Consider the following 27,319-nt stretch of genomic DNA (forward strand, 5'->3'; position numbering starts at 1 on the left):
AAGAAGAACTACAGTCCTGCAGCCTGTGGAACGAAAACCACATTCACAGAAAGACAAAATGAAAAGGCAGAGGACTATGTATCAGATGAAGGAACAAGATAAAACCTCAGAAAAACAACTAAATGAAGTGGACATCGGCAACCTCCCAGAAAAAGAATTCAGAATAATGATAGTGAAGATGATCCAGGACCAAAGAAAAAGAAAGGAGGCAAAGATGGAGAAGATGCAAGAAATGTTTAACAAAGACCTAGAAGAATTAAAGAATAAACAGAGATGAACAATACAATAACTGAAATGAAAAATGCAATAGAAGGAATCAATAGCAGAATAACTGAGGCAGAAGAATGGATAAGTGACCTGGAAGACAGAATGGTGGAATTCACTGCCACGCAACAGAATAAAGAAAAAAGAATGAAAAGAAACGAACACAGCCTAAGAGACCTCTGGGACAACATTAAACACACCAAGGTTCGCATTATAGGGGTCCCAGAAGGAGAAGAGAGAGAGAAAGGACCTGAGAAAATATTGGAAGAGATTATAGTCGAAAACTTCCCTAACATGGGAAAGGAAATAGCCACCCAAGTTCAGGAAGCACAGAGAGTCCGAGGAACGATAAACCCAAGGAGAAACACACCAAGACACATAGTAATCAAATTGACAAAAATTAAAGACAAAGAAAAATTACTGAAAGCAGCAAGGGAAAAATGACAAATAACATACAAGGGAACTCCCGTAACGTTAACAGCTGATTTCTCAGCAGAAACTCTACAAGCCAGAAGGGCGTGCCATGATATATTTAAAGTGATAAAAGGAAAGAAACTACGACCAAGATTACTCTACACAGCAAGGATCTCATTCAGATTTGATGGAGAAATCAAAAGCTTTACACACAAACAAAAGCTAAGAGAATTCAGCACCACCAAACCAGCTCTACAACAAATGCTAAAGGAACTTCTCTAAGTGGGAAACACAAGAGAAGAAAAGGACCTACAAAAACAAACCCAAAACAATTAAGAAAATGGTCATAGGAACATACATATCAATAATTACCTTAAATGTAAATGGACTAAATGCTCCAACCAAAAGACACAGGCTCACTGAATGGATACAAAAACAAGACCCATATATATGCTGTCTACAAGAGACCCACTTTAGACCTAGGGACACTTACAGACGGAAAGTGAGGGGATGGAAAAAGATATTCCATGCAAATGGAAATCAAAAGAAAGTTGGAGTAACACTACTCATATCAGATAAAATAGACTTTAAAATAAAGAATGTTGCAAGAGACAAGAAAGGACATTTCATAATGATCAAGGGATCAATCCAAGAAGAAGATATAACACTTACATATGCACCCAACATAGGAGCACCTAAGGCAAATGCTAACAGTTATAAAAGAGGAAATTGGCAGTAACAATAATAGTGGGGGACTTTAACACCTCACTTACACCAATGGACAGATCATCCAAAGTGAAAATAAATAAGGAAACAGAAGCTTTAAATGACACAATAGACCAGATAGATTTAATTGATATTTTTAGGACATTCCATCCGAAAATAGCAGATTACACTTTCTTCTCAAGTGCACATGGAACATTCTCCAGGATAGATCATATCTTGGGTCACAAATCAAGCCTTGGTAAATTTAAGGAAATTGAAATCATATCAAGCGTGTTTTCCGACCACAACGCTATAAGATTAGAAATAAATTACGGGAAAAAAACCGTAAAATACGCAAACACATGGAGGCTAAACAATACATTACTAAATAACCAAGAGATCACTGAAGAAATTAAAGAGGAAATCAAAAAATACTTAGAGACAAATGACAACGAAAACATGACCATCCAAAACCTATGGGATGCAGCAATAACAGTTCTAAGAGAGAAGTTTATAGCAATACAATCCTACCTCAAGAAACAAGAAAAATCTCAAATAAACAATCTAACCTTACACCTAAAGGAACTAGAGAAAGAAGAACAAACAAAACTGAAAGTTAGTAGAAGGAAAGAAATCATAAAAGTCAGAGCAGAAATAAATGAAATAGAAATAAATAAAACAATAGCAAAAATCAATAAAACTAAAAGCAGATTCTTTGAGAAGGTAAACAAAATTGATAAACCTTTAGCCAGACTCATCAAGAAAAAGAGGGAGAGGACTCAAATCAATAAAATTAGAAATGAAAAAGGAGAAGTTACAATGGACACAACAGAAATACGAAGCATCACGAGACTACTACAAGCAACTCTATGCCAATAAAATGGACAACCTGGAAGAAATGGACAAATTTTAGAAAGGTATAACCTTCCAAGACTGAACCAGGAAGAAATAAAAAATATGAACAGACCAATCACAAGTAATGAAATTGAAACTGTGATTAAAAATCTTCCAACAAGGGCTTCCCTGGTGGCGCAGTGGTTGAGAATCTGCCTGCCAATGCAGGGGACACGGGTTCGAGCCCTGGTCTGGGAAGATCCCACGTGCCATGGAGCAACTGGGCCCGTGAGCCACAACTACTGAGCCTGCGCGTCTGGAGCCTGTGCTCCGCAACAAGAGAGGCCGCGACAGTGAGAGGCCTGCGCACCGCAATGAAGAGTGGCCCCTGCTCGCCGCAACTAGAGAAAGCCCTCGCACAGAAACGAAGACCCATCACAGCCAAAAAAAAAAAAAAAATCTTCCAACAAACAAAAGTCCAGGACCAGATGGCTTCACAGGTAAATTCTATCAAACATTTAGAGAAGAGCTAACACCCATCCTTCTCAAACTCTTCCAAAAAATTGCAAGGGAAGGAACACTCCCAAACTCATTCTATGAGGCCACCATCACCCTGATACCAAAACCAGACAAAGATACTACAAAAAAAGAAAATTACAGACCAATATCACTGATGAATATAGATGCAAAAGTCCTGAACAAAATACTAGCAAACAGAATCCAACAACACATTAAAAGGATCATACACCCTGATCAAGTGAGATGTATCCCAGGGATGCGAGGATTCTTCAATATACGCAAATCAATGAATGTGATACACCATATTAACAAATTGAAGAAGAAAAACCATATGATCATCTCAATAGATGCAGAAAAAGCTTTTGACAAAATTCAACACCCATTTCTGATAAAAACTCTCCAGAAAATGGGCATAGAGGGAACCTACCTCAGCCTAATAAAGGCCATATACGACAAACCCACAGCAAACATCATTCTCAATGGTGAAAAACTGAAACCATTTCCACTAAGATCAGGAACAAGACAAGGATGTCCACTCTTGCCACTATTATTCAACGTAGTTTTGGAAGTCCTAGCCACAACAATCAGAGAAGAAAAAAAAATAAAAGGAATACAAATTGGAAAAGAAGAAGTAAAACTGTCACTGTTTGCAGATGACATGATACTATACATAGAGAATCCTAAAGATGCCACCAGAAAACTACTAGATCAGTGAATTTGGTAAAGTTGCAGGACACAAAATTAATGCACAGAAATCTCTTGCATTCCTATACACTAACAACAAAAGATCAGAAAGAGAAGTTAAGGAAACAATCCCATTTACCACTGCAACAAAAAGAATGAAATACCTAGGAATAAACCTACCTAAGGAGGTAAAAGACCTGTACTCAGAAAACTATACGACACTGATGAAAGAGATCAAAGATGACACAAACAGATGGAGAGATATACCATGTTCTTGGATTGGAAGAATCAATATTGTGAAAATGAATATACTACCCAAAGCAATCCACAGATTCAGTACAATCCCTATCAAATTACCAATGGCATTTTTCACAGAACGAGAACAAAAAATCTTAAAATTTGTATGGAAACACAAAAGACCCTGAATAGCCAAAGCAATCTTGAGGGAAAAAAACAGAACTAGAGCAATCAGCCTCCCTGACTTCAGACTATACTACAAAGCTACAGTAATCAAAACTATATGGTACTGGCACAAAAACGGAAATATAGATCAATGGAACAGGATAGAAAGCCCAGAGGTAAACCCACACACCTATGGTCAACTAATGACAAAGGAGGCAAGGATATACAATGGAGAAAAGACAGTCTCTTCAATAAGTAGTGCTGGGAAAACTGGACAGCTACATGTAAAAGAATGAAATTAGAACACTGCCTAACATCATACAGAAAAATAAACTCAAAGTGGATTAAAGACCTAAATGTAAGACCGGACGCTATAAAACTCTTAGAGGAAAACGTAGGAGAAACATTCTTTGACATAAATCACAGCGAGATCTTTTTTGACCCACCTCCTAGAGTAATGGAAATAAAAACAAAAATAAACAAATGGGACCTAATGAAACTTAAAAGCTTTTGCACAGTGAAGGAAACTGTAAACAAGACAAAAAGACACCCCTCAGAATGGGAGAAAATATTTGCAAACGAATCAGCAACGGAGTAATCTCCAAAATATAAAAACAGCTCATGCAGCTCAATATTAAAAAAACAAACAACCCAATCAAAAAATGGGCAGAAGACCTAAATAGACATTTCTCCATAGAAGACATACAAATGGCCAAGAAGCACATGAAAAGTTGCTCAACATCACTAATTGTTAGAGAAATGCAAATCAAAACTACAATGAGGTATCACTTCACACCGGTTAGAATAGTCATCATTAGAAAATCTACAAACAGCAAATGCTGCAGAGGGTGTGGAGAAAAGGGAACCCTCTTGCACTGTTGGTGGGAATGTAAATTGATACAGCCACTATGGAGAACAGTATGTAGGTTCCTTAAGAAACTAAAAATAGAATTACCATATGACCCAGCAATTCCACTACTGGGCATATACACAGAGAAAACCATAATTCAGAAAGACACATGCACCCCATTGTTCATTGCAGCACTGTAGCCAGGTCCTGGAAGCAGCCTAAATGCCCATTGACAGACAGATGGATAGAGAAGATGTGTTACATATATACAGTGGAATATTACTCAGCCATAAAAAGAAATGATATTGGGTCATTTGTAGAGACGTGGATGGACCTAGAGCCTGTCATACGGAGTGAAGTAAGTCAGAAAGAGAAAAACAAATATCGTATAATAACGCATATATGTGGAACCTAGAAAATGGTACAGATGAACCGGTTTGCAGGGCAGAAATTGAGACACAGATGTAGAGAACAAACGTATGGACACCAAGGAGGGAAAGTAGAGTGGGGGGCTGGGGGGATGAATTGGGAGATTGGGGTTGACATGTATACACTGATGTGTATAAAATAGATAGTTAATAAGAACCTACTGTATAATAAAATAAGTAAGTAAATCTGTAGATTGCTTTGGGTAGTATAGCCATTTTAGCAATATTAATTATTCCAATCCAAGAGCATGGGATATCTTCCCATTTCTTTGAATCATCTTCAGTTTCCTTTATAAATGTTTTCTAGTTTTCTGCTTATAGGTCTTTCACCTACTTGGTTAAATTTATTCCTAGGTTTTGGGTTTTTTGGTTTTTTGGGTTTTTTGATGTGATTTAAATGGGATTTTTTTTTTACTTCCTCTTTCTGATATTTCATTGTTCGTGTAAAGAAATACAACAGATTTCTGTATATTAATTTTGTATCCTGCTACCTTCACGTTCCAATGTGAAAATAATTCTAATCTTGTATATGCCAATTTAAACTAGCTTCAAAATTTATAAAGTAGGGGCTTCCCTGGTGGCGCAGTGGTTGAGAGTCTGCCTGCCAATGCAGGGGACACGGGTTCGAGCCCTGGTCTGGGAAGATCCCACATGCCACGGAGCAACTAGGCCCGTGAGCCACAACTACTGAGCCTGCACGTCTGGAGCCTGTGCTCCGCAACAAGAGAGGCCATGATAGTGAGAGGCCCGCGCAGCGCGATGAAGAGGGGCCCCCCGCTTGCCGCAACTAGAGAAAGTCCTCGCACAGAAACGAAGACCCAACACAGCCAAAAATAAATAAATAAATAAATAAGGAGTTAGTTGTATGAAAAAAAAAAATTTATAAAGTAAAAATAGAACCATAAGAAAATTATAAAAGTCCCTCACAATAGTGGAGATTGCAAGAAAACTTTCAAAGAATCTAGGAGACAAGGAAGATTTAAACAGCAAAAGTAACAAGATTGTTTTAAAGTTCAAGTTAAGAGGGTATTTGGTTATAAAAGAAAGCCTTAGCCTTTAAGTAGGATGATAGATGAATGGACTTTAAGAAGGAAAATTAGATACACGAAATGTAAAACAGACAACTAAAACTTAGACTCTATGCTTTGGAAAGGTAAAATTTGCAATTTGCTAAAATGCCAGCAGGGGGCAGAAGATTCCAAATGTGATATTTTACTGCCACCTATTGTTAGAGCTGGAAGGCTTTATAAAGATTATCAAATAAAATACTCTTTATTATGAGGATGAACAAACTGAGGACCAGGAAAGATGTTACTTTCCAGGGTCACACAGCTAGTAAGTGTCAGAGGCAGAACTCAAATCCATCTCTTGGTTCATCTTTAATAGGCCATATTCAAAGAGGGAAAAAGAAAATACAGATGAAATTGTTGGTTTTTCAGTCTTGCTCTCCCAATAATTATTTTTATTTTTCTTAAATGGTGCAAGGTTTGATGAAGCCTAGGATTGATTCTGTTTTGATTTTTTTTTAATTAATTAATTTATTTATTTTTTGGCTGTGTTGGGTCTTCATTGCTGCACGTGGACTTTCTCTAGTTGTGGCCAGCAGGGGCTACTCTTCGTTGTGGTGCACGGGCTTTTCATTGCGGTGGCTTCTCTTGTTGTGGAGCACGGGCTCTAGGCGCGCAGGTTTCAGTAGTTGTGGCATGTGGGCTCAGTAGTTGTGGCTCTCGGGCTCTAGAGCGCAGGCTCAGTAGTTGTGGCACACGGGCTTAGTTGCTCTGCGGCATGTGGGATCTTCCCGGACCAGGGCTCGAACCCGTGTCCGCTGCATTGGCAGGTGGATTCTTAACCACTGCACCACCAGGGAAGTCTAACTGTTTTGATTTTTTTAAATGATGGTTGAGCTGGATCTGGATTTCAATAGAAATAGTTTCTTCGTAGTTGAGTGACTGTTAGAATGCAAGAACTTCTCAAGTTACAAGTAGAGTCCTCGATCCTTGAGACTGTAGCATTCCCCCTCCCCATACACACAAATGTTCTGTGTGTGTGTGTGTGTGTGTGTGTGTGTGTGCCTACGGTCCCCAATTCTTCAGTAAGCAATGTTTGTGACATTCAGGGAAGTGTCATTGTCACTAGGTGCCTTCCTATTGTCATCCTCACCATTGTTAAGGGCATTTTTACCTCTGCCTATGGCTATAACAAGTGGATTATCACCTTCTGAAAGTGGGAAAATAGTAGAACTAAAAAAAAATTAAAAGCTGATTTTTCAGGGGAAAAAGACAAACTGTTGGCTATACCAGTCATGAAAAGGAGAGTACTAAAGGCAAATGCACAAAATAGGAAATAAGGGAGAAATAGCCATAAAAGCAGGGGGAAGTAAAAGGATAATGAAAGACTGTTTTGTTCAATTCCATATGAATAAATTTGAAAACTTTTCTAAGAGAATACAGTCTACCAAAACTGAAGTTTAAAAATCTAAACAGATTTCCCTAGGAAAAAAATAGAAAAAAATTGTCAGATTGCTGCCAACCCTGACAAATTACTCCAATATATAGTTTCACAGGGCAATACTACTAAACCTTTAAAGGGCAGGTAATTCTAATGCCTAGCAAGCGAAGAACCCAGGAAGAGAAGAAAACTTCTAAATTGTTTTTGTCCAGCTAAAAAAAACCTGATAAGGATTGACACAAAGAACAAAATGAAAGGGTATCTTGAAAAAGAATATTAATGGAAAAATTCTAAATAAAATGTTATCACGTGAATTCAGCAGCACTTTAATAGACTCATACACCATAACCAAATGTTTAACGTTAGGGCATCTAATGGTATAATTAATCATTTGGCTGGGTCTAGAGAGGGATCCTAGGGAAGAAAATCATTTGCTTCTGATTCCATAGATGCTGAAAAGGCATTGGTCAAATTCAATACCCATTCTTGGTGAGGGGAAAAAAGGGACATAACCTAATAACATATACCCCAACATAATCTATGCCCCAAAGCCAGCATCATGTTTAGTAGGGAGATACTAGAAGCATTTAATATGGCACTGGAGGAATTAAATGTACATATAAGTATTATAAAGGAGGTTGCATCAGCACTATTTGCAGACATTATGATCACATTCCCAAAAAACTAAATCAACTAAAAACTACTAGAAGTAAGGAATTTAGTAAAGGAGCAGTATGTAAACAAATCAATCAGGACAAAAAATTAATTATATATTAAAATATATATGTCTGTAACTGCTAATACCAACATAGTGCTTATCATGGGTCAGGCACTGTTCTAAAGGTTTTACATGTATTAACTCTTGCAATGTTCACCATAACCCCATGAGGTATATATTATTATGATCTTCATTTAGAAATAAGGAAATGGAGTCAGAGAGAGGTAAAATAACATTTTCTTGGTCACACAACTAGAGCAGAATTTGAACCCAGGCAGGCTAGTCCCAGAATTCATGCTTTTTTCCACTAGGGCCATAGTGGTTCTTGATATATAAAAGGAGGGGTGTGGGATCATTTACAATGACAACAAAAAACACCTAAGCATAAATTAAACCAAAAATGTGTATTATTACATGAAGACCATTTAAAATGCCCTGAAAGGATGCAGAAGAAGGCTTGAACAAATGGAAAGGGTTATTATAGAAAATAAAAATTCCATTAGAAAAAAGAATGGGAGATAAAGCATATGAAAATTCTAGGCTTAGATCGTTCTTGGAAGAAAGAGGACAGGTAATTAGAAGGGCTTGGGATATTAAGGGAGAATTCTTTACATTTGTGAGAGATTTGAACAAGTTTATAGGTCGAGAGGAAGATACCAGTTCAGAGGGAGAAGTTGAAAATAAGGAAATGGAAATAATTGGAGGGAAATCAGAGGTGAGGGAGAGGCAGTGGGCGAAGGTTTCAAACACCTTTTCCATCGACACAGGACGGAAGGACTGGAGTAGATACAGCTTTTCGTGGGAAAAGGGATGGGCAGGTGGTTGTAGGATCTGGTTTTAGTGACTTTCTAGGTGAAGCAGGTGGCAAGATCTCAGAGCAAAGGGAAACTGCAGAGTGGCATTGCTTTGGAATAGCTGCTGAGAGAGATGGAAAAAGAAGTGGATCCAAGATAAGTGAAAGGGTTGAGGAGTAATGAGCCCCAGGTAAACTGGAAACTGGGAGTTGGTAAGATCTCCTGTGTGAATAGTTACGCAGTGTTTTTCTGCTGCAGTGATGGAGATGTGAAGATGGTTTCCTGAAGGGCGCTTACGTTGTCGGGGCCTCAGGTTTGGCAGTCCAGGAGAGACCATAGAATGAAAATGCTCAGACAAAACAGTTCAAGTGATGGATGGGGAAGAAGAGGCAACTGAAAAAGCTTAGCAGCCAGAGGAAAATGATGGGATCGAGGCATTAAAGAAATTAAGTTAAATCTCTTAATGAGATCAATGAATAAGTAGGATAAAAGGTGAGGAATCAGAAGAATTGGAGGTTTTGAGCAGAGACAGAATTATTATTAAGATTTCAAAGCTGGAGTTCTTGCTGATAACAAGTGTGGACGTGTGTGGAGGTGGTTTAAAGTGAACTGCAGGTTTCTAGAGTAAATGTCAAAAAATCATAAAAGTGACCATGTTGGACACTGAACTGTTCAACATGATTAATAGAGGAAAAATGGAGAAGAATTGAGCTAGGTGACAGTCCTCAGTCAATGGGGAAAATGGCTTGGAAGATATTAGGTGACACACAGAGAAGAAAAGGTGGTAGAGCTAGCCGGCACGAGTATCATAAAGGCAGAGAGTTTCGCATGGGGCTGAAGGAGAGAGTGGATGGGGAAGTGGGAATCAGGAGGAAGGTGTGCATTGTGGGATGGTTGAAGAGAAAAGGCAGCCTCCACTTGAAAAGGACTAAAAGAAATGGTGTTGCAAGACAATTTAGACTTCACATTGGGCAGAAAGAAAAGGAGGCAGTATTTATTGATCACCTCTTTATGCAAAACACTGATATAATTAGTCTTCACAACAGCCCTTTTATAATCCTTTCCACTTTAGGGATTAAGAAGTGGGTTTAGAACTCACCAGTGTTAAAAGATACACTGAGGCATATTAAAATTTTAAAGAGTTTATTTGAGCATTTATGGATTCTAATTGGGTAGAGACAAACTGGAAGTAGTTAGGAGCACTCCACCAAAAGAGCCAGAAGAAAGACTTAGAGAAAGTATGGAAAGTATGGAAGCAAAGAAAGGAAATTATTTGATTGGCTAGAGCGTAAAGACTAGTTCGCTATTTGTGATTGGTTGTCCTTAGGTTTCCATTTCATAACCTTGAGTTATTTACAGGCTTAGATTTTGGTTTGCTTACCTAGGCTGCCATGGCATTAGAGCCACATCAGTCTCATGTCCTCCTTGTTTAACTAATTTAACACCTGTATAATGTGCCTGAAATCATGTATTTAAAAAGATTAGGGGCTTCCCTGGTGGCGCAGTGGTTGGGAATCTGCCTGCCAATGCAGGGGACACGGGTTCGAGCCCTGGTCTGGGAAGATCCCACATGCCGCGGAGCAACTAAGCCCGTGAGCCACAACTACTGAGCCTGCGCGTCTGGAGCCTGTGCTCCGCAACGGGAGAGGCCGCGACAGTGAGAGGCCCGCGCACCGCGATGAAGAGTGGCCCCCGCTTGCCGCAACTAGAGAAAGCCCTGGCACAGAAACGAAGACCCAACACAGCCAAAAATAAATATTAATTAATTAGTTAATTAAAGAAACGTTTAAAAAAAAAAAAGATTAAATCCCAGGTTAAACCTGAGTTCTATATGGTTCTAAAGCCTGTGCTATTTGCAATAAATATGATATCTTCTGTCTGTTGGGGAGGTATCATTCCAAGATGGCAGACTAGATAAGAAAAACTGTCTGAATTCCTGGGTAAAATAAAATCAGAATTCTTTAAAAGGCCCAGCTAATCTTAAGAAATAAAGGGAAATACCCAGGTATCAGAATCAAAGAAGAAACTGACAAGTAGAGTGCCAAGCACTGACTGGAGCTGAGGCTCTGGGCATCCTGGGGTTGGGGAGGGTTTCAGTTCCTTAGACGCTGGGTATTTAACCTACAGGAAGGGATAGGAGACAAGATTTGCGGTTAGGCATGGCAGGAACAGTGAAAGAGTGAACCTGAAAAAATCTGCCCAATAAGACAACGAAGGATGAATGAATGACCCTGGGTGACAAGGGCAGTCTCCCCTGAGGAATTAAAACCAGAGGGCTGTGCTGCACACAGGCTTGGGTCTAAACTTTAAGTGTAGTCTAGGAACCACCAATCCAAAAGTTAAAATACAAACTGATGCTGGGTGGGTGATACTCCTGGTATTAGGGTTGCCAGATTTAGCAAATAAAAATTATAGGACATGAATAATTTTTTAGTATAAATCTGTCCCATTGCACAGAACATACTTGAACTAAAGAATTATTTGTTTTTTTATCTGAAATTCAAACTTAACTGGGTATCCTGTATTTTATCTGGCAGACCCACCTGGTGTACCTGACAGATACAAATTCGAAACCCCTCAGAAAGGACATTATCATGAAGTTTTCACAAGGAGGAAAAAGCCCTGCTGAGGGATGGCTCACAATCAAAAGTCTGAGACCACACAAAGACACAAACCATCATAAACAAGAGTTGGTAGAAACAACAAACAGGACAGAGCCTCAAGAACTTCTACTTGTTCCTTCACTGAGCAAATACTTCTTGAACACTGTCCTAAGTGCTGGGAATATGCAGGGAACAAAACAGACAAAAGTCATTCCCCTCATGGGGTATGGCTAGTGGGAGAGTCAGATAATAAGCAAGAAAATAAAACTGTGCCGGATTAGCGACACACATTAAGGAGAAAAGTAAAGTAGGAAAGGAGATAGAAAATGTGTTAGAGGAGAAATGTGCAGTTTTCTGACAGGGAGAGGAAGGAAGAGGTCATGGAGGTTTCAGTGGAGTACAGACTTGACAGAGGTTAAAAGAACAAGCTGTGCAGCTCTCTAGGGGAAGAGCTTTCCAGGAAGAGAACGGCAAGTGCAGAGTGTGTCCCTGGCACATGTAGGTGACAGCCAGAGGGCCCACGTGGCTGGCATGGGGTAAACAAGGTGAGAGAAGTGGGAGATGAGGTCAGAGAGGTGACAGCACGATGGGGGGTGCAGATCACAGATTTGTCCTGTCCAACACAGTAGCTACATGTGGCCATCTACATTTAAATAAATGAAAATTCAAAAAAATTAAAAATTTATTCCTCAGCCACCCCAGCCACATTTCCAGTGCTCCACAGCCACACGTGGCTGGTGGCTACCCTACTGAGCAGCTCAGAGCGTATTTCCATTCTTGCAAAAGTTTTACTGGACAGCGTTGACAGAGCCTTATAAATCACTGCACAGACTTTGGCTATTACTCTAAATGAGATGAAGATAACAGAAAAATCAAAGAGAATGTAAAATTAGTAGGTTTCAAATGATTAAAAGAAGGAATCAAAGCCAAAGAAAATACCAAGACAGTGTAGAAAAGGGAAGACTTGAAAAATAATCAGTAGACCCTCCAGAAATTTTTTTATAATTGACATTAAAACCTCAATGAGGGGCTTCCCTGGTGGCGCAGTGGTTGACAGTCTGCCTGCCAATGCAGGGGACACGGGTTCGAGCCCTGGTCCGTGAATATCCTACATGCCGCGGAGCAAATGGGCCTGTGGGCCACAATTACTGAGCCTGCGCGTCTGGAGCCTGTGCTCCGCGACAGGAGAGGCCACGATAGTGAGAGGCCCGCGCACCACGATGAGGAGTGGCCCCCACTTGCCACAACTGGAGAAAGCCCTCGCGCAGAAACAAAGATCCAAAACAGCCATAAATAAATAAATAAATGAATAAATAAATAAAACTAAAAAAAAAAGTTTAAGAAACTGGAGTGTAATATGTAATCTTATACAGTGCATCATGTGGGCCAGACGGTGCTCTGAAAGCTTCATTTAATCTTCATAACAGCCATAGGTAGGGGGAGAGTATTTTTTTTCCCCCAGGTAACAAGCAAGGAAACAGGTGCAGAGAAGTTCTGGTGCCTTGTCCACCATGCACTCAACAACTGTGCCATGTTGTCTTTCAGGAATTTACCTAGAACGCAGCACAGAACGATAAAGAGATGGAAAATAAGAGGGATGAAGAGACATGGGGGATAGAATGAGAAGGTCCAATGAGCATTCAACAGGAATTCCAGGACTGAATAAAGAAAACAGCAAAGAGGCAAGTAGTATTGGAAAAAAGGGGCTGAGACTTTTTCACAGTTGATAAAGATGAATGAATCCTAAGATTCTAGAAGCACAAGTCCCAAGTGAATACAAATGAATTTATAGCCCAACACAAAGTGGTAAAATTGCAGAATACCAAAAAGCAGAGTGAAAAATCTTTAAAGCCTCTAGGGGAATTTATTCCCAGAATAGGGAGAGGCTGGGCGAGAGACCCATAGTGGGAGATGAGAGATCTGTAGCGGGCCATGAACGCAGCAGTGTGGCTTTGAGAAGGGCACTGGGTGACTGGATGGGCTGTTTTGGGGCAGGGACCGCTAGCTGGGCTGTATTCAACCCTAGTTCTCGTTAGTGGCACTCAGCTCCTCTCAGTTCCTGGCAAGAGCCGAGGCATGTGCTCTCTCTTAACTCAGGTAAGTACAGGGTGAGCACTGCTCTCAGAACCTTAGTAAATATTTGGCGCATGAATGAATGCAAGAGAAGCATTTTGAGAATAGTGAGGCCAAGCTGGTGGCTATACTTGGATTGCTGAACTGATGATGTATGTATTTATGAAAGGCCTTGTGGTGATGTTTTTTGGTTTTTTTTTTTTTTTTAATTTATTTATTTATTTTTGGCTGTGTTGGGTCTTCGTTTCTGTGCAAGGGCTTTCTCTAGTTGTGGCGAGCGGGGGGCCACTCCTCATCGCGGTGCGCGGGCCTCTCACTATCGCAGCCTCTCTTGTTGCGGAGCACAGGCTCCAGATGCACAGGCTCAGTAGCTTGCGGCTCACGGGCCCAGTTGCTCCGCGGCATGTGGGAGCCTCTCAGACCAGGGCGCGAACCCGTGTCTCCTGCATTGGCAGGCAGACTCTCAACCACTGCGCCACCAGGGAAGCCTTGTGGTGATGTTTTTATGAAAGGCTATTCATGGTGTCTATAGTTGTGCATATAATATAAATTTGATTTCAGTTTCTGCTAAGAATCTAAAGCAGTGTAAGATAAACACAGAAAGATCTCTAGCATCCTTTCTAGAGGTTTTCTAGGCTGATTATAAATATTGGTGCAAGTGTAAATCATAGTAGTAGAACCCAGAGCACAGTTTCAGCAGCCTCTGTGGACAGCATAGTCTTGTCTGTCAGAGCAGATGTGTTTCCACCACAATTGTAAAAAGTGACAGAATGCAATCTTTGCCTCCCAATAGGATTTGATAACAGAAAAAAACCAGACAATTGCCTTATCTTATGTGCTAATGTTGCAAAACAATGGAAAAGAAAAACATAGTATTTTCCTGCTCTTATCCTCTAGTTTAGGCTTGGCTGTGTTGGGTGTATCAGACAGACTTTTCCACTGCCCATCCTGGGCTACACAGTAGGCCATTCAGAGGAAGCGGTGTTCCAAAACAAAGTCCTGTTCTCCCACTTTCTGTCATGATTAGATCATGTATACAGGGAAGAAATGTGATAGATGGACACAGCCCCACCGTAAAGAAGTCTGTTTTTATGGACTAATGTTAAAAACATATACAGCCCAAATGTTGTCACAATTAATTCTTATCTGTAAGCCTTGGAGGAAGGCACATTCACATCCTTGTTACACATGAGGAAACTGAGGCTCAGGGTTATGTGATGACCAACTGAATATACAAATGGATCATGGCCATACCATAAGTAAAAACAGAACTCTGGCTGGCAGTGCACAGCAATAAGCCTAGGAAACCAACTCATTAGCCACAGTCACCAGCCTAGAACCCGGACCGCTGTAAGTCAGACTTGTAGGAAGTCTACAGGTTGTAGACTGGATTGTTACTTTTTGTAACAATCCAGGAAGCCAAACTGAAGTGCATGAAACAATCGACCCCAAAGTGCTAAGATTTTATTAATAACTGACAGCTTCCATAATTTTTGTCCCCAGTTCCAACTTAGGACCAACCAGAGGAAGCCAGGTATGCTCCTTCCACTGCACCACTTGCACTTTTACGGAGGCTGAGCCTCAAGTGCCTTCAGTAGCCCAGCAAGCAGGACACCAGTGAGAGACAGCGGTACGTACGTTGGTTTGGCATAGTTTATTGCAATTAGTATTCGTAGAAAACCATGTAAACTCACAAGGTAAATGGTTTAACCTCCACAATAACCACAGATAGTCTGCTGTGACCTTCCAGCACCTCAGTATTCTAAAATTTATGTTTCACAGAAAGTCAGTCATGCAAATAGGATCATAATACATGTTTAGGGAAAGGATCTTTTTGGTCCACATTTTCTATTAAAACAAACAAACATATACACTTTCCTCTTTGGCAAAAGAGGTTAAATCCCCCCACAGTGAACTCACAAAGCAAACTCAGATAAAAACCACTGAACATGAGGTACAGCTGAAGTCTGGGCTAATCTGGAATTACAGACACATACTCGAGGGGAAATTTTTTCTTACAAAATTAGTTGTTTCCAACCATCTCAGTAGAAAAGCTCTACGTAGACTGGGCCTCAGTCATTTTTGTAAGAACACATGTCAGGTAACTTTTTTGTGTTTCAGAGTACGATGTGCTATTTCTGAAGAAAGTCATGAAAGTGTGGGTGTCTGACCTCAGCAGTATTTTTAACCTGAGGTACAAAAGCATCTGACACAGTAATTTACAGCGTAATTGCTGTGCTACCTTCATTCAGTTTGTTGAGAGAGCAGTTTTGGTTGCCGTTAAGTCTCAGCATTTGGCTTTGCAGAGGACAGTTTGAAAAGGCAGATTTGCATGTGAAAGCAAATGTCTGCCAGGCCTGAGGTGAGCAAGAAGCAAAGTGTGAAGGCCAGCTGCTCAGGAGCCAGGTCCCACGGGCTGCGGGCAGTGAGGCCCCCTGCAGGCTCCAGAGACCTCCTGCTCCTTGCACGCCTTGACAGGCCGTGGCACACCCCCACCTGAAGTGGAGCCTAAGGAACTGGCAGCTGCCGAGGTGGTGGATTTTGTTTGTCTGTTCTTTTTAATCTACAGTCATAATTGCAAACAACCAACCACCCTGGTGTGCTTTTCTTGCTTCAAGTAATTTCATTCCTTCCAGGAGAATGTTAACAATGCTTTTAGTTCTCGATATCAAAGGAAAGGAAATGAGCCATAATAAGAACAAGATTAAGTTCAAACAGACCTGCTGCTAACACACTATCAGATAAAATTTTAAAAAGTGAACATACTATTATATACGTTTTTGCAACAGCTGCATTCTCCTACATAACCTCCGTGTAGAACCAAAATCTGCGCAAGCAAACTTAAGTTACTTTAATTCTTGTTAAATACAACTCTGTACAGATTGCACATTTTACACCGAAGCAGCTCGGTATCACAGTTAGAGAAATGAAAAAATGCCATCTGAAAACTTTCATTTTTCTAGCCCCACAAAACCCAACAGACGCTCGCCCTAAGGGTCAGAACAAAACCAGCTGCACAATTCTGTAAACAAACAGTGAGGGGGGGGTGCCTCTACGACTCCACCGCAGGATCCTGGTAAACCACACACGCGCGCGCACACACACACTCAGTCTCTCGCGCGCGCATCTCGCCGCTTCCAGGGCCGCGCACAGCCCGGCGCTCAGTACCACAGCAGCTTTCATTCACAGTGTGTTCACAGAAGAGCGGTCACGGCCGTCTGGTTGAGGGGTCTGAGGCAGTCTCTGGGGGCCAAGTAGGCAGCGTTGGTCGCGGGGTTGACCTGCGGCTTCTGACAGGCGGGATCGGCGCGCCCCGCGGCTGAGCCGCCGCCGCCGCCGCCGCCCTTGGGCTTGTCGTAGCCCGGGTCCGCGGGCGCGGGGCTCTGCGGCAGCTGGTAGCCGGCGGCCGGGGAGAAGGCGCCGGAGGAGAGGGAGTGCTTGTGCGCCGGCCCGGGCCCCGGCACGCGGTAGCCGCTCCGCGCCGAGAAGGTGTGCGCGCGGGCCAGGTGCCGCTCCACGATGGGCGTGGCGTACTCGGGCTCGGGGTTGGTCAAGGGCAGGGCGTACTCGTGGCGGCCGGCCGGGAGGGGGCAGTCGTAGTGGCCGCCAGCCTCGGCGGCCGGCCCCGCCTCGTCGGCCTCGGTGTCCATCGGCCGGAAGGTAGAGCCCTTCCTGGCGACCGTTCCGGTGCCAATCATGAGAGGCTGCTGGTAATCTGAAACCCAAAGGACAGACGTTTGTGCACCACCCCCCATACACCCACAAACCGGCTGTCTGTAGAGGGGGTGCTCTGCTGAGGGCCTGACGTGTACCGGGCAGGAAGAGAAAGATGATTAAGATGTAAAAGGCACAGACGCCACACTTAGGGGTTTACATAACTACACACGTGCTTTAGGAAGCCTCAAGGCTCCCAGGAACCTAGCGAGGCGGAGCTAACCTCTAACCACACCTAGGGGTAGGAGGGAACAACTTCACGGGGAGCTCTTAGGCTGACTCCTGAAAGGCCACGTTTTGGAGGTGGAGGTAACACTGTCAGGAAAGGGAAAAGTGATTGAACAACCTGATAAACAGCCATGAACATAGAGTGTGATGTGGCCAGGGCATGAGGGACATGGAGGAATTTAATAGGATATGAAGACCAAAGTAATAGCTTGGGGGCTAATGATAACGATAAAGCTCAAATAAAGCTTTATTGAGTCCTTACTTGGTGCCAGGCACTATTCTATGACATTAAGATATCAATTAGTTAAATCCTCTGGAAAAAAAGTACTATGAGGTAGGGACTATTATTCCCTTTTACAAATGGAAAACTGAAGCAGAGAGAGATTAATTTTTCCAAGATTACACAGGTGGCAGCCAGTGGGGCAAGAATTTGAACACGTGTCCCAGGTGCGAGCTGTTATCCATGTACTAGATCATGGAGGGCACTGAGTGCCTGGCTAGGAAGTTTGGTTTAACGCTGTAGAAACCTACAAAGTTTCTAAATTTAGAGACTGGCAGAAGAGGTAACTGTGGAGGGAGACTGAAGAGGGAAAGATAAAAAAACCCAAAAAGCAAAAAGCAGAGAAATGAGACCTGTAAGTCATAAATTAGGGGACTGGCGGCAGTTCTGGAAAGGCCGCACCTTGGGGACAGGTATCAGAGGAATGTGTCACCAGTGATGTAGGGAGGGTATGACCAAAGAGGACACCGCCCAGATACTAAGCCCTGAAAACTGGGATGCCCATTCAGAAGCCACTTAGAAGAGGAATGCACAGAGCACACAGGTTAAGGTTCAGTTCTGGACCCCCTGAGGAACTGGTGACACTTGCAGGAGATGATGTCCAGCAGGCAAGAACTACTGACTTACTGGGGACCGGGAGGGAAGTCTGGGTGTGAGCTGCAGAGCAGATAAAAAGGAAAGGAAGGGCTCTGCCGGGAGCTCTGGAGTGTAGTGGGTGAGACTGCAGACGACTGGGGGCGAGAGTGGGACCCGGGGCCTTGCATGTTTCAGGTGCCCAGAAGGACCACGCAGTGAGGAAGGAGAAGAGGCTGGACCAGGAGCTGAAGGAGAATGAAGGGAGCGGGGCTCTCCACTCTCCTCGCCTCACCCCCAAGGCAGAGCTTGAACTGTCCGGGGAGAGGAACAAGACGACGGATTCTGAGTGGAGAATTGCTCCCTCTGCCCCTGAAGCAGGTCAAGCAACCTTTCCACTGGTAGCTTTCTGACTTTCATATATACACACACCACCTGGGAACTTCCGGTTCAGCAGCCCTGGGGCACGGCCTGGAAGCCCCCATTTCTAGCAAGCTCCCAGATGCCGCTGCTGGCCCTCAGAACACACTCTGAGTGGCAGAAAGCTAGAGCGGCGCTACTCGCAGTGGTCTGTGGATGCCTGCCTGTCTGAGAACTGTTTGTGACAGATCTGTAGAGAGGGAAGTGCACAAACTGATAGAAAGTGTTCAGATCTTGCAGCAGTTTGAGAGTGATTTTATGTCCCTTGAATCTAATTTAAAAATTAGAGCTTTGTATTTTATGTCTTTTTAAACATTTCATTTACTAATTTATACTGTATTTTACAAAAATTTTAGTCCTTGATGGATTAAAGAAATAAAAGGCAAAAAATGGATCCTTCCTCACAAATCGTTTGAGAAGCTTGGCTCTCAGCAATGGTTTGTCAGGGACCTTGAGGCCATTCTAACAGATTCCTTTATCTCCCACCTCCAATTCGTCAAGGGCAGGAGCTATGCTCAATTCATCTTTCTAGTCCCTTTCTCCTAGTGCCTTAATCAAAACCTTAGTAACAAAAACAGATTAGTTAAGGGCTTCCAGATTTCATTGGTACTTCAGGACCATTGCTCTGGGTGTCATTAGAGGCCCGGCAGGTGTAAGAGCCTTGGCTGAATGGGGCTTTTGGGAAATATTTCAGTGTCACTCTGTAACTCTGTGCAGAGCACAGAGAGAAAACGTCACACATTACTGATTTACTAGACCCCATCTAAACAAAAGATTTTGGTCTTATTTCTCTCCCTGGTCTCCCCTCTCCCATAAGCAGCACCTCCTGGCTAACAGCATGGTCACAGAGACTTGGTACCTACCTGCCATATCACTCGTGATGAGATCCAACTTTTGTGTCATCTCCTTTTCATTATCGTAGCTGATGGTAAACTCAGCTGACTGATGCCTGGCAAAGGGATATTTGATCTGCTTCCAACAGTCTGGAATAAAGATAACATGAAACAGACTAATCTCTCAGAAGTGTAACACATTTACTACACCACAGGTTCCTGGTTAAGTCAGAGGTCAGGCTGCCTTTTGCCAGCTGACTGTGACAGATGCACAACCACAGCTCTCCAGGTGTGTGTGGTGGAAACAGCATGAGGAGGTCATAACACCACCAGCACACACCATCCCAACCATGCTTTCTACTCTGCGGGTAAAATGTATTTGTGTACCCATCAGGTCCCAGATTATCCCTAGGTTAGACCACCTGGGCATGGTTTTCCCTAATCTGCACTGACATGGTGTTTGTGACCTTGAGGAGTCAATGCAGCTGGCTGTTTAGAGCCTATGGAGGTGGAGTCCTAGGTTGTCCTTGAGATTCTCAGGGGTCCTGCCCTGCTGCTCTCGCTCTTTCTCTCTCCTCTCTCTCTCTTGCTCTCTCAACTGCAGCTGACTCATTGCTTGGGCATCCTGTGTCCTGAGGATTTTCTGAAACCCGCCCTGCCTAGTCCTTCCCTAGAGTGAAAAATACAGTGGAGGCCTGAAGGTGCTGGGAGTGCTGGGCCAAGTCCAGCTCACAGACGGGGATCTTGTCACCTCTCCCTGGTGACAGGCAGCGTGGTGACGTAAATTCCAGTTGCCAAAAGAAAATAATTAATTCTGATAAATGATGGGATGATGTTGAACAAAAGTAAAAATAAACTGGCTATGAAGATTCTGAATTAAGAGACAGGATACAATATATTCCTTCCTGGTAGATTTGCTAACTTAAAGCTATTAGATCTTATTTCTTAAACCATGTAAGTGTGGGTTTTAATCAGGATCTGCTGATTAAAAGCGCCTAGTCATGCTTTTAATCAGCAGATCCTGTCCCTTCCTCAAGGACAGAATAAAACTGTAGATAGTTTTTTCAACCAACCTGTTTTCTGAGCCTTAGCTGATCCATAAGGATTTCCTTTCTTCTTCCTCCTATCAAGACAAAAAATCCCACTGAAAAGATTTCTAAATGGTAAGTACTGTTCATAAAATAATACATGATATTTTCTACCTCTATCCAACTTGTTTTAAAAATATAAGTTAACATTTTATCTTGGGAGAAGTAATGCTGCTTTCTACACATGAACATACGAAGAGTAAACTTTCGTGATTGTTTACATAATTAGAGAAAAAAATTTTTTAAATGTGAAGTCACATACTTTCTAAGGACTACAAAGATTCCCACTCCAGCAACCAGCAGGACGAGGAGCACCAGGGGAGTGACAACAGTTACGACGTTTAATCCTAAGAAGGGGAAAAGACATCATATTACAACAGAAATGAACAGCCACCAAATTTCATGATCTAAAACTGAATTCTGATTTGAAAGGTCCTCAATGGTTTCACATGTGGGGGACAAGAATACATGCTAGGCATTTACTGATATTGGAAAGCAAAAAGGGAGGATTCAAAATCCCAGCTAAAGTTTAGGAAAATAAAATTTATCTTCTTTTTTTTTCTCCCAAAGGCACTTTCCAATGTTCCTCAGTTTTAACATTTACTCCAAGTTTGTCGCTTGGGCCATATTAGACTCTAAAAATCAAAATTAATGGGGAGGTTTATAGCTGGCCCACCCAGCCAGGAGCTATTCAGGAAGGTAGATGATGTAAGCACAGTGTAGAACTCTCAGCTTGGCTCAGGCAACCATTTTCCCGAGATGGTGGGCGGGTTTGGACCTGTACAGTAACAGAGACCCCAGGAACCAGAGCCTTATAACTGTGGACTGAAAGGAAATGCAGCCTGAAGATCTCAACAGCAGATCCATTCTGCTGCATGACACATCAGACCATGTCTTCCCACAACTGTCTCTTTTAAGGAAGGAGGTCACTTTAACAGCCACTGAGGAGGCCCTAAGCTTGTGATACTATGAAAACTAAAGGAGAAATGTTTGTTCTTAACCCTTCTTTTTTCTGTGTTCCCTGGGAAGAAAATAAAGGAATGATCAGGAGTGGAAATGTTTAGTTCATGAAAGGGAGGACAAGGAACTTAGAAGGGAAAAAAATTTTTGTAAATAACAGTGGTGTTATTTATAAGAGTGGAAATTTGGGAAAAATCTAACAATTTAAACATCCAATAATAGGGGAACGGTTAACTAAATGATGGTATGTCCGTATGAAAAAAATACTATAAAGATATTAATAATTGTGTTTTTCAACTATTTAATAGCACTGGAAAATGCTCATAATATAATGTCAAGTGAAAAATATATGCTACAGAACAAAATATATGGTATGCTGCCACTTTGTCTCAGTTATAAATATAAATATAGTTGACTAGATACAGTGGAATATGGTGACCATGGATGCTGATTTATGCATGATTTTTTAAAAAATAAATTTATTTATTTATTTTGGCTGCGTTGGGTCTTCGTTGCTGCACGCGGGCTTTCTCTGGTTGTGGGGAGCGGGGGCTACTCTTCATTGCGGTGTGCGGGCTTCTCATTGCGGTGGCTTCTCTTGTTGCGGAGCACAGGCTCTAGGCTCGTGGGCTTCAGTAGTTGCAGCACGCAGGCTCAGTAGTTGTGGCTCGTGGGCTCTAGAGCGCAGGCTCAGTAGTTGTGGCGCACGGGCTTAGTTGCTCTGCGGCATGTGGGATCTTCCTGGACCAGGGCTCAAACCCGTGTCCTCTGCATTGGCAGGCGTATTCTTAACCACTGTGCCACCAGGGAAGTCCCTTATGGATGATTTTTATTTTCTTATTTATATATCTCTAATCTTTCCAAATTTTGTAAAATTAATATGCAAATTATTTTATATTCTGAAAAAATAAATGTATTTTTAATGTTTATTATTTGAATAGATTATATACATTTACATGTTTAAAATTCAAAAAGTATAAAAAGGTATGGAATGGAATGTCTCCCTTCCACCTCTGTTCTTCCTCTATGTGAACTTATGTTTCTTGACATTTTTCCAGATATACTGGGATGAATATACATATATATATTGATGCTGTATCACCCCCACCTTTTACACACATGGTCGAGTGCTATGTAAACTGTTCTGTACCATGCTTATTTTTTTAAGTTGTCAGTGTGTCTCAGAGAACCTTCTATATTACTAACACATTCCTTTTTTTTTTATGGCTGTAGAGTATTCCATGGTATGGATGTGCTATTGTTTTATATTTCTATAAAAGACTTACATAGTGTGTGAAGGGTGCATATGTTTGTTTCCGGTCTTTTTCTGTTTACAATAGTGTAATGAAAAGTGTGGACATATATTATTTTACACATGTGCAGATATCTCTGGACCATCTGCCCCCAGACACTTATATGACACAGAAAAAAAGAATGTTGTTGAAGCTACCGTATTATTGGCTGGAGTACAAGTTATATTCCTTAAGAAACCGCAAAACGATAACTGCCCTACCTTTGGGCATTTCTTCAGAGGGGATGGGTTTTAAGATTGTCTCATCTTCAGAGGGGATGGGTTTTAAGATTGTCTCATCTTCTCTGTTAGTTGAACCAACAGTATTTAGACTTGTTTTGCTCCACACCAATGAGTCATTACCTGAGCGAGAAGAGATGTTAGAGAAACCACGTTAATAACAACAATTTGTGAAAGGTGACGACCAGAATCCAGGAACTCACTGACTCACCCTGAGTCCTACTTGGTGCAATCTGGCAGCCAAGGAGCTCCACTTTCAAGGCTATCCTCTGGTGCCACGTCTGGGGGATAACACGCACATATCTGGCCACAATGGGAGGGATGAAATTGTTCCGCACAGGGTCCCGAAAATTAGAGTTGCCCTGAAACACCTGTAGGAACAGGTAACATTTACCTGAAGATTCTATTAGTTTCTAGGTCTTTATCAATCCACTCACACCTGGTTATATGAAATCAAAGCGAGGATTCTCTGTTGCTTTTTTATAGATATGCTTGATATTGACGATACAAGGCTTTGCACTCAAAGGCTAAGTAATCTGGTGCCGTGCATCTGTTTTTGGAAACACACTGACGAACTGATGAAAATATTTGGAGGCCCACTCTCCTACTCAGTTCCTTCCTCCAGAGTGTCTCTCACCTTTTCTTCATTATTCACAATTCCTTTATAGGTCTCCCACTTGGAGTTGTTGTTTCTGAAGTTCATTACAAAACTCTTTACATAAAAGTTGAAATTTGACTGTGTGGATCCAGTGGTCCTAATTCCTTGTAAGAAAATATTATTTATGGGTTAGTTTCAAAAATATGTTATACAACATGTATTATAACTTCAGGTTTCTTTTCTTTTTTTCCCTCTCATTTGAAATTGCAAATCATTTTACAGGCCTGCTTTTCTTATCTGCATTTAGAAACGTGATGACAGATGAGTGTTTTCACACTGACAATATGCCATAAAAAGGTTTCAGCACGGAGATATCAGCTCTCTCACCCACACATCCATCCTTACCCCCTGCATACAGGTTCTTCCCACAGAGACAATGTGAAGATCTGTTACTTTTAAAAAAGACATGGCAACTGACAAAGGATTAATCTCCAAAATATACAAGCAGCTCATGCAGCTCAATATTAAAAAAACAAACCCAATTCAAAAATGGGCAAAAGACCTAAACAGACATTTCTCCAAAGAAGATATACAGATGGCCAACAAACACATGGAAAGATGTTCAACATCAGTAATCATTAGAGAAATGCAAACCAAAACCACAGTGAGGTATCACCTCACACTGGTCAGAATGGCCATCATCAAAAACTCTAGAAACAATAAATGCTGGAGAGCGTGTGGAGAAAAGGGAACCCTCCTGCCCTGTTGGTGGGAATGTAAATTGATACAGCCACTATGGAGAACAGTATGGAGGTTCCTTAAAAAACTAAAAATTGAACTACCATACGACCCAGCAATCCCACTACTGGGCATATACCCTGAGAAAACCATAATTCGAAAAGATATATGCACCCCAATGTTCAGTGCAGCACTATTTACAATAGCCAGGACATGGAAGCAACCTAAATGTCCATCAACAGATGAATAGATAAAGAAGATGTGGCACATACATACAATGGAATATTACTTAGCCATAAAAAGGAACGAAATTGACTTATTTGTAGGGAGGTGGATGGACCTAGAGTCTGTCATACAGAGTGAAGTAAGTCAGAAGGAGAAAAACAAATACCATATACTAACACATATATATGGAATCTAAAAAAATGGTACTGATGAACTTAGTGGCAGGGCAGGAATAAAGACGCAGACGTAGAGAACGGACTTGAGGACACAGGGTGGGAAGGGTAAGCTGGGACGAAGTGAGAGTGGCACTGACGATATACACACTACCAAATGTAAAATAGCTAGCTAGTGGGGAGCAGCCACATAGCACAGGGAGATCAGCTCGGTGCTTTGTGACCACCTAGAGGGGTGGGATAGGGAGGGTGGGAGGGAGACGCAAGAGGGAGGGGATATGGGGATATATGTATGCATATAGCTAATTCACTTTGTTGTACAGCAGAAACTAACACAACACTCTAAAGCAATTATATGCCAATAAAGATTAAAAAAAAAAGACATGGAGTACTCTGAGGTGGGGGCACCTGTGCAAATTCAAAACATAATTTCAACTGCAAGTCATCTTGTTTTGTGAAACTGCACTCGTTTCAGTACCTGTTATTTTCTTTTTCTCTCCCAAATCTATCCTCAGCCACTCTCGTTTGTGGTTCTTGCTCCTGTCCCCCGAAGCCCATGACGGGCCTTGGTCCTGAAGTCGGGCTTGGCCAGGAGACCAACGGACCTGATCTCCAGTCTCATTGATCCACTCCCAAGAAGAAGAAGCTCTGATTTGCCGGTCAGGTTCCAAACTCAAGGATCTGCTGCAACCTAGAAAAAAAGGGCAGGGAAATATTTCAGATATAGACACAAAATGAAAACTAAAAAAATAAAAAAGCACCCCGTTTCACCTAGAATTAGTCGGTTGATTTACTTCCATTCTGATATTGATTCAACTGTTTAATTACTAGTTTTTTAATGATTCAGACTTGCATTTGACTTGCTGGTGCTGTGGTATCTTGATACTGTTGCTGCTTTTCTTCTTAATGGACCTTATGTCCCCTATAAGTGACATCTCTGTCCCCACTGTAGATTTTCCTTTCTAATCTAAATTCACCATGATTTCAACGAAGTACAAGGTGTCCTAAAAGCTGAAAATGCTGAGGTTCTTCTCACTTGATCAGAGGGAGGACTCCACGCTCTCTACCCTTGAAGAGCAGGTACGTCAGGTGCTCTGAAGATCAGTTAATTGTACCCAACATCACCCCTGGGAGCTTAACTATACCATGTCCACGACAATGTGGAGGTTGCAGATAAAGGCCAGTCCTCCTCCTGGGCAGAGAAGACATGTTTGTATTGTTCTCCTCGAAATATGTTATTTTATGTGAGGGAGAATATTTCCCCAGAACATATTCCATGACAGAGGGGCTGAAAAGCCTTTATGCTATTCATTTTCAATAACTTCATTCCAGATACACACAAATCAAATTGCACTGCTCAAAAGGTTTTTCTGTTAAAATCTAACATAAAGGAATTTATCTTAACTGTCATTTCAAATTTTCATTTTTTCTGGCAAAAGTTTTAGAGAGATTATAAAGAAAAATATTTTTTTCCTAATGTTAACTGGGTTTATTGTCTGATGTATTTTTAAGTCACAGCATACTTGGTGCTACATGACCTGAGGGGAAAAGAAAAAATTAATCTTTTAAACTATATCATCTGAGGGGTATGGAAGAATAAACTACCCCTGAAGATTTTAAAATATCAAATTCTTAAGGAAAGCATGATCCTTACCATTGGAGGTAAACAGAAATCGCTTGTCTGACAGGGAACCACTGAAATAATAAACACAAAGATGAGGAGGTGAGTTGCTTAACTGGATCTTAATGACTGGTACAGCGCTATAGGATGGGGCTCAGAGCCTTCCCACACCTCACGTGGTCCTCAGAGCACCCGGCAAGGCTACTGTTATTATCTCTGTCATTGGTACTTCATAGACCAAGAAACTCAGGCCCTTCGAAGGTAAGCAACTTTCCTAAATTCATACAGGTGACAAGCAGCCAGGACTCTTGAGGTACTGCTTTTGAATAACAATCCTGTGCTGTTTCCATCACGCCACATTGTATTGGGAAGGAACAGGCACATATACGGTCTCCAGGACACCCTGAAATCCCAATTAATGAATACGTAGTGATGGAGACAGAAAGGATGCCTGCCCTGAACACTCCCTTTGCTTCAGAAGGACCCCTCCAGCGCCCCACTCGCTTCAACAATCAAGGACCGCTGAGACATGAAGATGTCTGATCACTTTCAGAAGAACGAGCATGTCATTTGCTAACTGCCTTCCCTACAGACTTCTCCG

General features: G+C 41.8%; 1 protein-coding gene across 3 annotated transcripts in view; it reads right to left on the bottom strand.

Annotated features, from left to right (window-relative positions):
* Positions 1–15,375: 15,375 nt before the first annotated feature.
* Positions 15,376–27,319, bottom strand: part of DCBLD1 (discoidin, CUB and LCCL domain containing 1) — a 70,321-nt gene continuing 58,377 nt past the window's right edge. Inside the window, exons 7-16 of one of the 3 annotated variants that reach the window (XM_082406165.1) lie at positions 26,752–26,792; positions 25,576–25,788; positions 24,001–24,125; positions 23,575–23,734; positions 23,390–23,486; positions 23,346–23,356; positions 21,135–21,219; positions 20,858–20,928; positions 19,815–19,934; positions 15,376–17,451 (exon numbers count right to left, since the gene is read on the bottom strand). In XM_082406165.1, coding sequence (XP_082262291.1) covers positions 16,931–17,451; positions 19,815–19,934; positions 20,858–20,928; positions 21,135–21,219; positions 23,346–23,356; positions 23,390–23,486; positions 23,575–23,734; positions 24,001–24,125; positions 25,576–25,788; positions 26,752–26,792 — 1,444 coding nt within the window. In that variant the 3' untranslated portion in view covers positions 15,376–16,930. Of the gene's footprint in view, positions 17,452–19,814; positions 19,935–20,857; positions 20,929–21,134; positions 21,220–23,345; positions 23,487–23,574; positions 23,735–24,000; positions 24,126–25,575; positions 25,789–26,751; positions 26,793–27,319 lie in introns of all 3 variants that reach the window. The other 2 variants (XM_082406164.1, XM_082406163.1) reach the window with 2 other exon arrangements.

Source organism: Balaenoptera borealis, assembly GCF_965194805.1.
Source record: "Balaenoptera borealis genome assembly, chromosome: 9".
In the NCBI taxonomy this organism is placed as follows: Eukaryota; Metazoa; Chordata; class Mammalia; order Artiodactyla; family Balaenopteridae; genus Balaenoptera; species Balaenoptera borealis.